Source organism: Ctenopharyngodon idella, chromosome 13, assembly GCF_019924925.1.
Source record: "Ctenopharyngodon idella isolate HZGC_01 chromosome 13, HZGC01, whole genome shotgun sequence".
Classification (NCBI taxonomy): domain Eukaryota; kingdom Metazoa; phylum Chordata; class Actinopteri; order Cypriniformes; family Xenocyprididae; genus Ctenopharyngodon; species Ctenopharyngodon idella.
Genome location: NC_067232.1, coordinates 19,057,501 through 19,075,205, shown reverse-complemented (window position 1 = coordinate 19,075,205; position 17,705 = coordinate 19,057,501). Strand labels below are relative to the sequence as shown.

The following is a 17,705-nucleotide window of genomic DNA, read 5'->3' as shown; positions in this document are numbered from 1 at the left end:
TTGGCTTAGTGTCATTTAATTGCAGACTTTAAACTTACTTTAAACAAATTGTCAGTCCATTGATCATCCTAAGTATAAAAGTGGATTTTAATAACAATCAAGAGACTTAAAAGTGCCTGATGTTGAAGAAACCTTTTCATGAAAATGTGTCTCCTTGTATTGCATTATGCAAGGAATGTAGAGATTGATCCTGTAGCTGCACTATATTTAGGATGTATTCCCAATATATTAGATTTGCTTAAATAAATGCTTAAACAGCATTACTAAGATGTAGTGAGACAGAAAGAGTTTTGTGTGTATGTGTATAGACTAATGCTTAAAACAGTGGCATGATTGTTGTCTCCAAACAGACCAGCTCTCTCTATCATTAAGTTTTCTTGGTTCAGCAGTAAACCAAGGGTGGAACTCTTGGACTAATTACATGAGCAGGTGGGTATTTCAGTGGCAGCAACTGTAAGAACAAATGAAAAATAAATAAATAAAAATAAACAATAATGTGTTTGTGTGTGTTGTGTATATAGTTATTGTCTAATGTATCTCTTCTGTTCAGAGCAGTGCATTTGATGTATAAAAGGACAACTAAATATATAAAATGTATTTATTTATTTGAATTCCAACTGTAAATGATCATTAAGCTGGAGTTCTGTAGCTTTAGACGAGTTACTAGAATGTTACTCTGCTACAGAGTGTCATATGGTAGAAACATCTAGAATATTTTATGAGGTCATTAAACTGGAGATTCCACACAGCATTTGACTTCAGTTTCTTTTCTGTTGACTGATATTTCCTCTTGAATTTCATTCATTAAGACAGTTCTGTCAGGAGAATGAGTCTATTAAATCTGCATTGAATTTACATATTTTGAAAATCCTTATTTAAGTAGACATTTGATAAACTATCTTGTGTGTGCAGTCAGAAAAACAGATTAAGTGAAATCAGAATAAAATCCTTTGGGTTACCAGCCCAAATCTAATTAATAATAACTACCACATTTAGTTGGACAGACGGTGGATGATGACAGTAATTATATAATGTGTCACTGATGACAGGTGCATTAGAGGGCAGGTGTTCATGGGTGGATCTCGCCCTCTCCCTCTCTCTCTCTCTCTCTCTCTCTCTCTCTCTCTCACTCTCTCACTCTGTCATTCTGTCATTGAGTATAAGTTTGTCTCAGCTCGTTTTTTGGGAAGTCTTACTGTGCCAATTCCGGGATACCAACATGCCAGTGGAAATATCTGTTTATAGAATGTACATATTTGAAGGCCAGTTTAGTGGTAGAATAAGTTAAAACATATGTGCTTTGATGTCTGTGTCTGTGGGCCATACATTTTATTATTATAACAGCAATGTAAACAGATGAATCTTTAGTTTAAATTATTTTGAATAAAGACACAAATGGTAATGACCTGGAATAGTGAGTTTTTACTCTAACTCTCTGCTAATGACAAAATCTCATGTGGTTTATGGCTTTCTATTCATTTATTTTGCCTTATTTCCAGTGTAATATTTTTAAAATATTATTTATATTATTAATATTATTTTGATATTATTAACAGCATCTTTTTTCAAATTTTTACAACAAGTATTTTTTTTTTCCATTTACAGAAAAATATGGGATAAAAAAGTCAAGGATTCAACAACCAGGTGAATTCACTTTACGCTTCTTTGCCGAATATCTACATGCACACTAAAGCATATTCCTTTACATCAGAACATCCTATTACTCTTAATTTAACTCTTAATACCTTATATTGCTCTTGTGAACTATGATGTCTCCTAGATTGAGTCAGATGACCAAGAAGAAGGGATTCTGGGTTGAGAAAGTACATTGTCTGGGTACAGAGCCTAGCCTGACGGAGTGCCACGCCCAGCTGTCAATCCCTCGAAGCCCCACCCCCTGTAAGAATGGTCGCCATGCTGTGGCCCGCTGTGTCCCAGGACCGCAGTTTGCTCGTATTTCCTCTGGCAGACCCCAGGCACCTCACCCTGTGCAGGTAATTCTTGAAACATTTAGGCTATGTTCAGACTGCCAGCAAAAATTTGATTTGGAGGTGGCTTGAAATACGATTCAGATTTTTACAGATGCGTCTCAGTCTGAATGCTCTGGCTGCTCAAAATCGGATTTTCATTTTGCGTCACTTTTAACGTGACATACAATGATAACATCAAAGCTGGTGATGGAAATGTCAGCAGTATTCATACGGTATTCAATTGTCCAAAGATTTCGGCTGTGACTACAGCATGGAACATCACAATATCCCGCCTTCTAAGTAAAAGAGCCAATTGTTTATTGATAAAGTCATTGCGTCACTGCAGCTGCCATTAGAAGCTCTGGTTCCCATAGAAACCTGAGACTCACGCTTAGGACTGCATGTGCATTGGCTTGTCTATTCTTAAAAATATGTTTTTTAACGCTATTTGAGCAAAAGAAACAACATTTATTGTACAGTTATTTTAATGTCAGATTTTGTTGCTGATTTGAAATATGTTATTAAATTGTGAGTTCCCCATTCATCATCATTACATTTTAATGGGTTATACTGAATAAATAACTAAAAAATCTCAAAAATAAATAACCAAATAACACTAATAATTACTGTAATCTAATTTGACCCTCATTATGCCATTATTGAAATTAAAGTGTGCATTTAAAAATGCTTTAAATGTCCTCTGCACAAGTGTACTAAATGTAATATATTTTGGCCTTTTTGCACTGATCTACAAACTGATTATGTTCAACCCTGATGTTTTGAATGTAACAGAACCGGCATACAATACAGTTCAAAAGTTTGGGGTCAGTTCATTTTTAAAAAAAAAGAAAAGAAATAAATACTTTTATTCAGCAAGAATGCATTAAATTGATCAAAATCTAAAATAAATGCTGTGATTTTGAACTTTCTATTCATCAAAGAGTCCTGAAAAAAATATATCAAGGTTTCACAAAAATCTGAAGCAGCACAATTGTCTTCAACATTAATAATAAATAAAAAAAACAAAACGTGTACAGGTGAAGTGTACAGTAAAATGTTTTGTCATGGGTGAAATGTCATGGGTTATAAGCAGATATTTATGGTTGGGGCTATTAGAATCAGCCACTGAAAAAAAAAAAAAAAAATTATTTTTTGACCACTAATCTGAAGATTTGGGAAGGCAGTTCCATTGGTGGTCCTCAAATGTCTATTGTGGTTATAATAACCCCGGTACTTTGGGCCTGAGGTGGAAAAATATGATTTTCTGAAAGTAACCTTTCCTTTTTTTTTCTCCTCTCATAGCTGTCAGTGCGCCTGAAGTCAGGGCCACGTCTGGGAGAAGGCAGAGTCGAGGTTCTGCGTGAGGGAAAGTGGGGAACTGTGGTTGACCACCTGTGGGACCGTATCTCAGCCAGCGTGGTGTGCAGAGAGCTGGGCTTTGGCACTGCCAAAGAGGCTCTTACCGGAGCATACATGGGTCAAGGTAGGAATTACAGTTGTGTAAGCTTAAAAAATAGTTGAATCCAAAAATAAAAAATCATTTTTTGTTATTATTTACTTGCCCTCATGTAGTTCCACCTGGGATCAGAATGAGGGTAAGTACTGTAAATGACAGAATTTTCATTTTTGGATGAACTGTTCCTTTAATCTGCCAGTATGGTGTTTTTGGAAAGAAGGTGATTCATAACTATACAAACGTGGCTATGATTATACTGAGTTTGGCTCATGATTCCACAGTAGTCTGAGTCTGAGCTTAATTCGAAAGCTCTTCTTATCTGTAGGATACGCCTGTCTGCAGCTGAATAGGAAACGGTCTACGATGTCTTACATTATGCAATATCACACTGTCCAGGTGCAAAGCATGAATGTACAGCAATGACAATTCTTTAACCCAAGGAACTTTCCCTGAACTTTCTGTGCCTCAGAACCACACTGCATGAGTTTACTTTAGCTGAGTGAAACAAAACTCAATGCTGATCTGTATTCCAAGCAACATCTGTTCTCTTTGACAGAGCAGTTATCCCATCTTGTCAGAGTGAAGTCATGACAGTAGCAATTTATTGAAGACTTCCAGATATCGCACTGATGAAAAACACAGCCACTAATGTTGTGCAGTTTTTTTTTTTTTGTTTTTTTTTAAAGAAAGGAACTGAAATGACGTTTGACTCATAAATGATGTTTTATCAGGTGCCACCGTTCAAAGAACTGAAAGGATGAAATGTTGGTTTATGGATAATGATGATTTTAGGGGTCTGTTACTTTAAAATATAAGATGTAATGCACCATCAGTGACTCATATGAAAGTACAGACACTTGAAATGAACCTGAATAAGGTTTCATCTTCTGAAAATAATCCAAACAATGTTTCAATTTAACACTCGCCAAGTGCCAAATACTGTAAGTACAAATAGGCTTTATAATGTGTTACTTGCCTGTTACTGGCTGATAATTTGTTTTTTAGGAACAGCAACTTTAAAATTAAATAAAAAACAACCAGTTAAGTAGGCCTACCTGTTAAGTGCTACAACTTTAGGTTTATTTTTTCAAATGTATGGAATATTTCTTGCTGTACCCTTATGAAAAATAAGTATACTTCAAGTTCATTTTATTAATGATTGTAAGTATACTTAAGTAAAGTTCAGGTATAGTTTTTAAGCATACTTTGTATAGTAAGTATACTAATATCAATGTACTAGTTGAATACTTGTAAGTGTACTATTTCAATACTACTTGGGACTAAATTGTCCCACTTTTTAGTGTGTAACAGTATACTTTTAAGTATACTTTAAGTGTAACAGTAGTAAACTTTGAAAACACAACTAGTTTACAACTATTTTTTTTTCTGTTGTACTGCAACTACTAGAAGTGAACTTATAGGTATACTGATAATTTCTAGTTGTACTTGTAGCACATTATTTAGTTTATGAAAGTACACTTTGAGGTATAATCTCAGTAAACTACTAGTTCCCTTTAGAAAGGGAATTCGCACTGCATCCTGAGACACTTTGGGGAAATGCCTCCATGTTACTGGTATCTGAAGCAACTATAAAACCACGGCAATCCTATTGGCTGGCGACAGCCTATGATGTCATACTTATGTGACCAGAAACACACATGACTTGTGGTTTCTTTGTTAGAGCATGCACACCCAGTTCCTGAGGGAGCTGTTGACGTTCACTGTGAGCATTTCTCACTGAGGAAGCTCCACTCTCATTTGTCTCTCTTCTCGAGGGAAGAGGGACAGGCTTCTGTGCCCAGTGGCTCGGTTCCCGCAAGATCATAGCAGACCGTGCTTTGTTGGCCTCTTTAGGCCTCCTTGATAAATCACCCTAGGCTGAGTGAAGTGATTTCCTTTCACTGAGAGAGTTTTGAGGCACTATGCTGAAGCCTCCGCTCCCCCGAGCTTAAGGTAGATCATGACTTCAAGCGCTCAGCCCTCTGTGGGCCGCCTTGACAACCACCCTGTGGTGAGTGAGCTGGCTTCCTCTCGTCTGAGAGTCACTACATCGAAGCCACCGCTGCATTGAGCTCTAGGTAGATGATGTCCTATGTGTTGGCCCATCGTAAGGCCACCCTGACAATCACCCTGTGGTGAGTGTATGGGCTTCCTCTTATTTATAGTATCATTATTCTGAAACCACCGTTTCACAGAGCTCCTGGTTGACAGTTCCCCTGTAGTGAGTGAGTCGGCCTCCTCTTGCTTAGAGAGTTGTTAGGCTGAAACCTCCGCTCCCCTGAGCTCCAGGAAGGTCATGAATGAGTGCTGTTAGGCTTCCTCTCATTTAGAGAGTGAAAATCACTATGCTGGAGCCTCCACTCTCTAGAGCTTTGGTTAGTAGCATTATCTAGCTTGTGGCCTTTTAGAGCAGGCTCTCCTGTGAAAGCTCCTTGATTGTATCCATCAAGTTGCGGAGTTGAGCGTCCTATGCCTCTTCCGTGGAACTTCATCCCGTTGAGGCCTCCACTCCTCCAGAGCTTAGCTCAGACAGCAACCTGTCTTGGAGCAAGAGTCATTATTTCTTCAGGCCTCCACCCTTGAACTTTGTTTCGGGTCAAGATGATATTAACTGCCCTGGTTCAGGGTCCTCTAGGAGTGCTTCGCTTCCAGAGCTCTGCGCCCTTTGTGTTCAACACCAGTGATCCTCAGGTCGAGCTGACTAAGTACTCTCTCATATTCAGGATGGTGTTGAGTACGCTCCCTTAGAGCTCAAGCATTAGCCCCGAGCCCATGCCCATGGTATTCTGGAGTAGTAGGCCCTATATGGAGGCCTCCTCGACAGTCTGGTTGCATGAGTTCTGTACTCCCCTTGTTTAATGGGTGTAGAAAGTGATATGCTGAGTAGATCTCTTGTGTGGCAATGTGAATGAGAATTCCAAGCCTACACACCCCTGGTGGCTATCTCTGTTAGACTCGTTTCCAAATAGTTGTCCCTCCTCTGGCTGCCTTGATGGTGATCCTCCAGATCGAGCTACATTCCTAGCATTTCTAGCTACTTTGAGTGTCCTTGCTCCCCAGAGTACACAGATTGAGTTCATGTTGCAGGCTCCACAGGTACCTCCCTGATTCTAGCTTTTTAGAGCTGTAGGTACTCCCTTGTTTGAGAGGATCATGCCCTAGAGAGCCTCGCTTCCTCAGTTTGGTCTGAAAGATTCTTGTGAACCCCTTCGGTAGATCCGCTCTTGATAGAGCTGGGGTACTCCTCTCATTAGGATCCTATGTAGGGTACCCAGCCTCAATAGTGCTTTGAAAAAGAAGCACTCTGTAGGTCCAGGGTCAAGCAGAGTATCTCCCCTCATTTGTAAGGGTTTGGAAAGTGCTATGCTGAGTCCTGCTCCCCAGGATGCCCGTCTCTTTGTCTGGTGTGAGCTGATTACTGCCTCTTCTGCAGTCCCTCTCATCTGGTTGCCTCTCATGAGGCAAGTATGGTAAGAGACCGGGTTAGCCTCCCTGTTGGCTCTGGGGGTTGACACTATGTCCCCCTAAAAGTGACTGGCCAAGGCTCCTTTCGGCCCCTGGCCATATTCCCTTAAAGGAACCCCTTCCCAGTAAAGATGCCGGTTCCAAGCCCTTGAACAGCCTTTGACAAGTGCTTCCGTTACTTTACGAAGGCACTTTTTCATTGAGGTGTGTAGCTCGGGCAGTGGCCGTAGGGAATACTGTCACTAACAGCCTAGTGTGTGATCAGAAAAAGGGGGAGTGGTTCTGGCATTTTAGTTGGAACTGCCATTATTGTGCTTAGTCACAGCCATTTTTCAGCATGCACTCCCCTCAGCATGGCAGCATGGGTATTTCGTTCCCCAGAGTGTCTCAGGACGCAGTGCGAGTTCCCTTTCGAAAGGGAACGTCTCGGGTTACGACTGTAGCCCTGGTTCCCTGAGAACAAGGAACGAGACACTGCATCTCATAGCCATGCCTCCGGGCTGACTGTTCAGTCCCTTCAGACGAAGAAGTGGATGACATGTTCTGTAGGCCCCCCTTATATACTTTCTGGTCGCACTAGTATGACGCCATAGGCTGTCGCCGGCCAAAAGGATTGCCATGGTTTTACAGTTGCTTCAGATACCAGTCACGTGGAGGCGTTCCCCCAAAGTGTCTCAGGACGCAGTGTCTCGTTCCCTGTTCTCAGGGAACCAGGGTTACAGTCGTAACCCGAGACGTTTTATACTGTCTGCAAGTATACTGTTAAGTTTTCAACATTGATGATAATAATAATAATAAATACATTTTAGAATATATTTAAGTAGAAAACGGTTATTTGAAATTGTAATATAATATATTACTTTGTAATATAATATATTACTTTGTATATTACTTTATATTAATTGTAATATACTATAATATAGTACTATATTACTGTTTTTTACTGTGTTTGATTAAATAAATGCAGCCTTTGTGAGCAGAAGAGACTTCTTTAATATATATGTAATTATGTAAATGTATATGTAAATAATGTAATTTACAATTTAATGTTGGTTAATAAATATTTTAATCACCCTTCATTGGCAGGTGTGGCAAAAAAAAAAAATTAGAAAGTGACCACTTGCTAAATTTTGAATTCACCCATTTGGCTGTAGGTCTACTTGAGATCAAAGCTTATGATTTCTGCTCATCCATAGCGTTGAGGTCTTTAGGTATTTAGTTGTCGTGTATAATTTTCCCAGTGCAGCCGAGGCCACAAAAACATATAGTAAGTGAAGAGAGACACAAATTAGCGTTTCAATGACAGAACAGAGCTGGACTGTTTGGGACAGGCTTTAAAAATAGGAAATCTGTTGAGATGGGCTACATGTACCAGACTGTGGTTACCTCATTTAGAAATGATCCTGAATAATGTTGTTGGTACAGTGTTCATCGCACTGCCTGATTTTCCAGACATTTAATATAATATAAAAGGATAGTTCACCCAAAAATGAAAATTCTGTCATCATTTACATTTAAAATATCTTTTATGTTCCAAAGAAGAAAGAAAGTCATTATCTGTCATTATTTACTCACTCTCATTTTAGGGTAAACTATCCCTTTAATGTGCTTAGAGGTGGAAACAAGTTTAAAAATGGGGTGTCATTGTGGCTCTATTGTGGAGCACATTCTGTCTGTGAATTTTTTTTGTTCAAAAATGATTTTATGGTGGAGTTAGCATGAACTCTGTATGATAATGTAGATCTTTTAAGGCCAATGCAGCATGAAGCAACACATTCTGTTGAGGTGTTCTCTAAGTCTGACCTCCCAGTGAGATGAAAGTAAGCTTTCCTGAAGTCTCTCAATGACTGCATGTTTTGAGATTTGTTTAAATGCTGTATCAGCTGGTTTTACCTCAGTAAGACACAATAGACAAGAGTTTTCAAGTGACATTCACCTTCAGGGACCGACACTTTACAGGCAAAACACACAAGGTGAAGACTATATTTTTGTATGCAGTACACTGAGTTTTTCCTCTGGCTTTGAACTGATGCTGACATGCACTTGGCTAAGAGAAATATTTCTTATATAGCAATTTAATCTGCTCTTAAAATAGGGATTATAGGCATCCCATGAAATGAAAACACCATTAATGTGGAATATATATGTTGTTTTATTTTAGGGAGAAGAAAATGTCCATTTTCCGTAAACCACACTCTGGTGAAACTATTCACTGCAGTCAGTCACTGAACCACTCCCTTTCCATCGTCCATACTTAGTCTTTGCTTCTATTTTCCTGTTATTTACTTGCCTTTTGTGCATAATCTGTTTTATATTTATACTGAAATTTATATTTGTTTTTCTAAGAAATTCTTTTTTTTTTTTCAGCAAGGCAAATTTAAATTCATCAAAAGTGACAGTAAACACATTTATAATGCTCAAAGATTTTTATTTCAAATTGTTTTCTACAAAAATATTAAGCAGCACAACTGTTTTCAGCACCAATAATAATAATAATTAAAGCTGCAAGCAGCATTTACGGGGCCAAGCACAAAGGCGGCACAACATGCCAGCCAACATTGGCTGTGAGCATCAGACCAACTGCAACAGTGAGCAATTAAAGACCCATTAAAATCGTTTTAGGCAAAAGAGCTGAAAAATCACAAATACAGTCAATAATAAAGATTTACTGGTTTATCAGTTTCAAACAATAGGTGGCCCAAATTCATGCAGTATGGTCAGAGTGAGGTGATGATGACACTCGCAAAGTTTGGTGCCAATATATCAAAGCATTGCAGAGATACAGACTCAACAGTCATTTTGGCATCAAGCTTCTAATCTGTGGCTGCAGTATATGAAAACGGTTTTGTTTATCAACACGAAACCCATAACTTTTTGCCAGCATGGTCTGAAGATAATACAATTTGTTTTGGTGAAAATTCGAAAGGATATTGAAAAAGTATGATTTTAAAGAAAATCAAAGTAGTGGAGAGGAAATTTAGCTGACTTTGGCAAAATTGGCATCAATGTGCTCAGCATAACCAACGGAATCTATTAAGACCAGTCTCATTACAATAGGCCACATTTATATAAAGCTATTAGCATTTTGTTTTAAATTTCATTATAACATTTGACCACAAGGAGGCGCTGTCTCAAAACCTTTTGAGTACCTTCAGAGCATGGTGCTGATGGCACATACTGAGTTTCGTAATGGTACACCAATGCATTCATAAAATATAGCATTTTATATCATAATACAGTATTGTAGTTAATGGCAATTTCATGTTTTGTTCAATTATAGCGCCACCAAGAGGCACAATCCCACCGCTTTTTTATGTGTCCTCAGAGTGAGCCCATACATATGTGTGTTAAATTTGGTGAAAATATCTCATTTTGTTCTGGAGTTCTAAACATTTGTATGTATGAGAACCTAAAAAATGACCCATGGATGACTTTTTGATTTTTTTTGCCACTTCCTTTCAAAATTTTGACAATTTGGGCAGTAGCATTTAGTTAACCAGCTAAGGTTCCGTGTTTCCTACGGTGGTTTCGTCTCGATCAGAGTAATGGTTTCGAAGATATTCGCAAAAGTTTAAGCGCTAAATCACCACTTCGCACAAACCCATAAGTCAAAACCTAGCATGTTTGGTATCGTTGGACTCGGCAAGGATTCAGGAGTCGAAGGAGATGACTCCCGTGAAAATAAGTCAACCACACCCAAAGTTATAAGCATTTGAATATTTGATTTTACCACTAGGTGGTGCTGGCTTGAAACTTCTCAGGTTCCTTCAGGGCATCATGCTGATGACCCATACCGAGACCCATATTGGATATCACTCGACTCAGCATGATTCCCAGACCACTTTTATGATATCTGGACAAACCGTTCAGAAGTTATAAGCAAAAATAGGCATTTTTCATAATTGAGTCCAATTTGGGGTGCTCTACGTTAAATTAATTTGCGTGTTATTCAAGAACGGTTGGGTTAATTAAAAAGCTTTAAATAACTTTTTGCCAGCATGGTCTGAAGATGATCTGACTTGATTTTCATGAAAATCGCACGAAGCGTCTAGGACGAGTTCGAAAAAGTAGGTTTTTCGCAAAATTCAACATGGCGGACAAATTATCATGAGGCAAAACAAAGTCATAGGGTGCAATCGAATCGGTGTTTGCCAAGGAATCAGAGGAGAAAAGAATTTTGTTTCTAACCCTTATGATTCAAAAGTTATTAGCATAAACGTGAGTGAAAATTTGGACAGGTGGTGGCGCTAGAGAAATTGAGTTAGAGACTCCAAATTTGCTATGGCCACATTTCAGAATGACCTCTATAATTGTGCCAAATTTCACAACTTTCCCGCATATGGTTCTATGGGCTGCCAGAGACTTCTATGGCGGAAGAATAATAATAAGAAGAACACTAATGATTACAATAGGTGCCTACGCACCTTCGGTGCTTAGCCCCTAATAATAATAATAAATGTGTATTGAACATATCAGCATATTAGAATGATTTCTGAAGGATCATGTGACACTAACACTGGAGTAACGATGCTGAAAACTCAGCTTTGCCATCACAGGAATAAACTAAAATATAGTGAAATAGAAAACAGCTATTTTAGATTGTAATAATATTTCATAATATTACTGTTTTTTTTATTTATTTTATTTTTTATTATTATTATTATTATTATTTTTTTTTTTTTTTTTTGATCAAATAAATGCAGTCTTGGTGAGCATAAGAGGCTTATTTTAAAAACATTAAAAATCTTACCAACCAATGGTAGTGTATATTTATTTTGTAACAATATATTACTTTTTATTTATATCTATATCTATATTTATATAGTAGCACATGACACAGAAAGGAAGTTTTGATTAAGCCATTTGAGTTTTTAATTATGATCATTAAATTATGATGTCATCATACTGTCTACTGGAAAAATTACATGAACAATAATTAGACGTCTCTTGCATTTCTCTCTTTTTTCGGTAGTTGATCAATGGGTTTTTTCAATGACTCTTAACCTTTAGTCTCAAATCTTTGCTTAAATCCTTGATTATATGTAATATTCTCTGTGAGGGAACATTTCCATATTAATCCTCAGAATTTTAGCCAATCTCTAGCAATTTGCTTCCCAGAAGCGAGGCCAAATAGGGTGCTGTGTTTGCTTTTGGGCTCTATCATTTTTGCTTCAAAACTAAACAGCTGGTCATGATTTCATTGCTCTGTTAGAAATCTGTCTTTTTGATCAGTACGATCACCAAACTTAGCCGAGAGCAGCGCAGTAGCACATAATCACGGGTTTTCCACACCAGTTAATACAACTCTCTACTTCATTTACCCTGAATTTCCCCAGCAAGTATTTTTTGAGATGGGGAAAAACTATATAATTGCTTTTATACTAATGTTGCTCTGGTATTTTTATACTGTGTAGTGAATTTCACATCTTTGTGAGATTCATATCTGAAGTTTTAGCACACTGCTCACATTGGGCTCTGTTTTAGTGGCCACCTAAGACTGAATTGACCGATGTTTTTACGTCACAGTAAACAAAGAGGGAAATGAACTGTGATATCTGATACTTTTTTATCAAGCTTTTAATCTCCATAGAACCTCAAGAATGTGATGATAATGATTTCACACAAACAAATGCATACCTCTGAATCTGATCAGACTCATGTGTGGCCCTCTGGTGTGTGATGAGGAATTTTTCTTTTTCACTACACATCATTTAGAACATCACATAAGCAGTGTTGGGAAAAGTTACTTTGAAAAATAATGTGTTAGAATATTTTGTTACTCCCTAAAAAGTAACTAATTGCATTACTTAGTTACTTTTTGGAGTAATAACTTCTTTAAATTAATCCATTTGAGATCGAATTAATGCTAGATTTTTGTTTTGCTATAAATTGAGGACATGGCATCTAAGGATTAATTTTCATTTTTCTCAGTTATTTTGCTTTTTTTCCAGATTCAATCATAGGCTCGTTCTTAGCACGTACGCACATGCGCACTCTTCAAAAATGGTACTTAAAATTTCTTGACAAACTAAAATATGTAAATGACATTTGTATATATTCAAAATAAAAGATATACATTGTACTTAATGTCAGCTTGCTTATTTTGCTCAAGATAACGATTTATTAAGTCCATGTCATAAAAACAAGAAACTATGCTTCTAACCACAGCTTGGGAGCTGTCGTTCAAACCAATCAAGTTTGCGATGCAGTTTGCGAATGTTCGTTTGAACTGTGATGGTTTTGGGAAACACCAAATCGTTGAACTATGTTAGTAACGACAGAACTTGCGATGTTAGTTGGCTAACGATGCTTTTGGGAAACACACCCCTGGATTGCAGAAGAATAGGACACATCAAAGGTCAGCAATAAAGACATTGGTTAATAAAGTGAGATTAAATTCATAAAGTATATTTGTGTAACATAACATTTAATTATTGCAGGCTTACATAAGTTTGCATTTCACTGTTTATTCATTTTGAGAAATACTGAATCTGTTTTTGTGAGATTAATAAATGCATGCTCACATTTAGCCTTGAACTGTAATAATCTTCATGTTTACACTGTGCACACAACACCTCTGCACTTGCTCCCGATTTCTCTCAACATGGGGACAGGAGAGGTGTACATTACATTTAAAAGTAATGTGTTACTTTACTAGTTGCTTGAAAAAAGTAATCTGATTACATAACTCACGTTACTTGTAATGCATTACCCCCAACACTTCCTATTAGAATTAATCAATTTACAACATGATTTTCTGTAAAAATTAATTACATGGGCTGGAAAATCGTTACAATGCAAAGCTTATTTTATCTGCCATTTTTATAACAATAAATTGTTCAATTAGTCAGTAATGATCCTCCATAGATTTACATCAGTAAAGATCAAAGGTTAGTTTGAGAAAGTGACAAATGGCAGCAGTTGGTCAGTAACATTTTTTTAAGGCAGTTTTTGTAAAGGGTTGGTTAGAAAGTTCTCTATGACAGAAAGAACTCAAACAGGCCTGGTGTTTGTTATTTTGTTTTATACTTGAGTCTTTTAGCTTCTGATCCCCTAGTGACATACACTGTTTGTTTGTTCTACAGGGACGGGGCCAATCCACATGAACTCTGTGCAGTGCACTGGCACAGAACGCTCCATTTTGGATTGTTACTTCCAGGAAGTCCCTCCCTGGACATTCAAACATAGCCAGGATGCTTCTGTCAAGTGCTATGTTCCTAAGACAGGCTTGGAAACCACGGTGAGCAAAATGATCACAAGTTACTATAATTCAGATAGCTCCAGTCATGCTGTCTGCACAGTAGCTCCCCAAAATATTTGGACACTTAAAGTGTAACTTTGTCGATTTTCAACCCACTTTGTATTGTTACAATGTCGGTAGAACAATATTTACTCATTCTCTGTGTTACCTGGACCGAGAATTTCAATTTTATTTGTCAGCAAAAGGACTTTTTACAGCTCCAGAGCTTTCGTGAAAACTACAGATTATTCTTCTGCATTTTTGTATCTCTGGCCACGGACAGTCGGATCAACAGGGTTATTAACAGAAGAGTTATTGTAAGGGTATTGTATTTTCACTGAAAATTGTATCATCCTTTGTCTACTCTTTAAACAGCATTATGGTAAAAATGTTACACTATGGCAACAGTCTTCTTACCTGTACGCGACAGCGTTTTGCCTCGGCGTGTTGGGGCGTAACTGACAGAATGGCAGTTTCTTTCAGTTTTTTTTCCTCAACACTGTGTTCGTAGTCATCCAGTTTGAAATGTTGACCTCAAACACTAAGGTTTTACAGATTTTCCATCACATCGTTCTCTCCTTATTTATGATTCTTTGCAGCCTTAAATTAGCCACTGCCTACAAATCACTGGATCCTTTACGAAGCTAACTCAATCCCACTAAACGTTTAATCTTTGAATTCTTAGTTACCACCATTATGGCTAAAAGTTTGCTAAGAAGTATTTCCTACTAGTGTTATTTGACTCTGGTAAGCGTATCCATAGCAGACTGTTGGGAGTGGCCTTGGACGGCAACATGACCAGTGCATTATAGTTGTTAAAGTTTTCCTACCTATTTGGCAAATAGGGAAGCCTTTTTTCTGTTTTTTGTTTTTACTGCATAGGCAGCCAATTTTTATTGAAAGCTCATTTTGTTAGCGGTGACGTACCCCTTTAGGCTACACTTAAAAAATGTCTTTATGTAACATAATTCATTATATTATAAAATAAATATACATAATTAAAATGTCTTTGCATTATAAAATGCATTATATGGCATTTATTTACAGACTTAAAATATCTGGTCCCACTTTATATTAGGTGGCATTAACTGCTATGTACTTGTACTTGTACATAGCAGTTAATACAAACGTACAAAACACTTGTGCTGCTATTGAGGTGGGAAAGGGGAAGGTTAGGGACAGGTTTGGTGGTATGGGTAGGTTTAAGGGTGGGTTAATGTATAAGGGATGGGTCAAAAATTTAATTATAGATGTAATTACTGAAATTAATTACAGATGTAATTACATGCAGGTATTTTTTAAAATATAAGTACAATGTAAAAACTTGTATGTACACAATAAGTGCATTGTGTAAAATGATTAATTTAAATGTTAATACATAGTAGTTAAGGCCACCTAATATAAAGCGGTCTTTGCATTATATAATGGCTTAAAACATTATTTTGAAATATGCACACTTAAAATGTCTTTGCATTATATCATGCATTATATGGCAGTTATTTTCAGTATAAGCAATTAAATGTTTTTACATTAACTGACATGTATTTTAAATTAATACACAGACTTTGCTACTTTATATAATGTGTTATATGGTAGTTATTCATTCCTGTAGCTCAAACAGTAGACCATGGCACTAGCATTGTCAAGGTCATGGGTTCAAACTGCACAAACTGATAAATAGATAAACTTTTAATGAATATGTACATTTAAATGCATTATATGGCATTTATTTTAAATATACACACTTAATCCACTAAACATCACCTAAGACAAGTGAAGTTGGTTCTGAGAAAAGTTTTTGAATATTCTTTGAGGCCACTGTATGTGTAGTTTTCACTCCTGTGTGCGTGTTTGTGTTTCAGGTGCGGTTGGCAGGGGGCAGGGACCAGGCCGAGGGTCGTGTGGAGGTGCTCATGGAGGTGGGGGGCAGAAAGCGTTGGGGGACGATTTGCAGTGAGAACTGGGGAATAAATGAAGCCATGGTGGTGTGCAGGCAACTGGGCTTTGGTTTTGCTGCACGTGCCCATCAGGTGAGACTGCTGAACATTGTGTGTTTCCAGTAATCGCTCTGAATATGTCTCTTGTCTTATTTACATTGGTTGCCTCAGTCTGTGTGCAATTGAGAGCTTTCTGTGCATGTTTAGGGGGCAGGATATTTCTGGGCAACATTGTAGTGTTATACAGTAGTTGTTTTGTGAAAATGAAGAGGTGGGACAGGTTTAGCAATAGTTGAGAACAGGAATCAAGACAGTTATACTTTCATTTCACACTGTTTACCTTAATTCTATTTCTGTTTTATGAAATCTTATAAAGAAATGTCAAGGTTATATTGCAACCCCAAATCACCAAAAAAGTACAAATAAATAAATACATAAATAAATATTTAAAAAAAAAAATTGAAATTATGAAAATGAAGTCTATTTATTTTCATAGTAATTCAGCATTCATTTAATTAAAAATAAAAAATAATCACATTTTAATAATTGTTATAAAACTGTAAATTAGATGAAAGATTAGATGAAATCATTAATTAAATTCCGTATACTGTACATATCAGGACATAATAAAAATCATCCGGTCTTTAGAAGGTCTTAAATTTAGGTAAATATAACCTCAGATGAAAAACAACACATATTACACCGTGTCATTATTTATTTAACAAAAATAAAGCCAAACTGGAGGAGCCATGTGTGACAAACTAAGTACACCCTATGATTCAGTAGCTTGTAGAACCACCTTTAGCAGCAATAACTTGAAGTAATCGTATTTTGTATAACTTTATCAGTCTCTCAGATCATTGTGGATGAATTTTTGTCCACTGTTGTTTACAATGTTGTTTCGGCTCATTAAGGTTTGCATGCATTTGTTTATGCACAGCTCTCTTAAGGTCCCACCACAACATTTAAGTTGGGTTGAGGTCTGGATTTTCTTTTCTGTTTTCAGCTATTCTGTTGTAGATTTGCTGGTGTGCTTGGGGAACCACTGCTTGACAGCTGGTATGAGGTGTTTGTGCTGACATGCTGTGTTTGGTTTTCGCCAAACATGGCACTGTGCATTATGGCCAAACATCTCTACTTTTGTCTCGTCTGTCCAAAGGACATTGTTCCAGAAGTCTTGTGGTTTGTTCAGATGCAAATTTGCAAACCTAAGCGATGCTGCCATGTCCTTTTTAGAGAGAAGAGGCTTTCTCCTGGCAACCCTTCCAAACATGCCATACTTGTTCAGTCTTTTTCTAATTGTACTGTCATAAACTTTTAACATTTAACATGCTAACAGAATTCTGTAGAGTCTGAGATGTAGCTCTTGGGTTTTTTGCAATATCTCAGCAATAATAACCTTGGATGTTTTCCACTTGTGAATAATCTTCCTCACTGTACTTCAAATTGTTTGGAAATGGCCTTATAACCTTTCTCAGATTGATGGGCAGCAACAATTGCTTCTCTAAGATCATTGCTAATGTCTTTCCTGGCATTGTGTTAACACACATTTGAATGCTCTTGACCAGCAAACTGCCAAAACTTCTGCTCATAGAGGTGGTCACGCTTGCTGATGATCAATTAAAGGTAGGGAAGGC

General features: G+C 37.2%; 1 protein-coding gene across 1 annotated transcript in view; it reads left to right on the top strand.

The window, feature by feature from the left end:
• Nucleotides 1–17,705, top strand: part of loxl4 (lysyl oxidase-like 4) — a 40,584-nt gene that overhangs the window by 11,620 nt on the left and 11,259 nt on the right. The window contains exons 5-9 of the mRNA XM_051916960.1: nt 1,606–1,644; nt 1,781–1,994; nt 3,273–3,453; nt 13,977–14,131; nt 15,994–16,161. Of these exons, the coding sequence (XP_051772920.1) occupies nt 1,606–1,644; nt 1,781–1,994; nt 3,273–3,453; nt 13,977–14,131; nt 15,994–16,161 (757 nt within the window). The remainder of the gene's footprint in view (nt 1–1,605; nt 1,645–1,780; nt 1,995–3,272; nt 3,454–13,976; nt 14,132–15,993; nt 16,162–17,705) is intronic.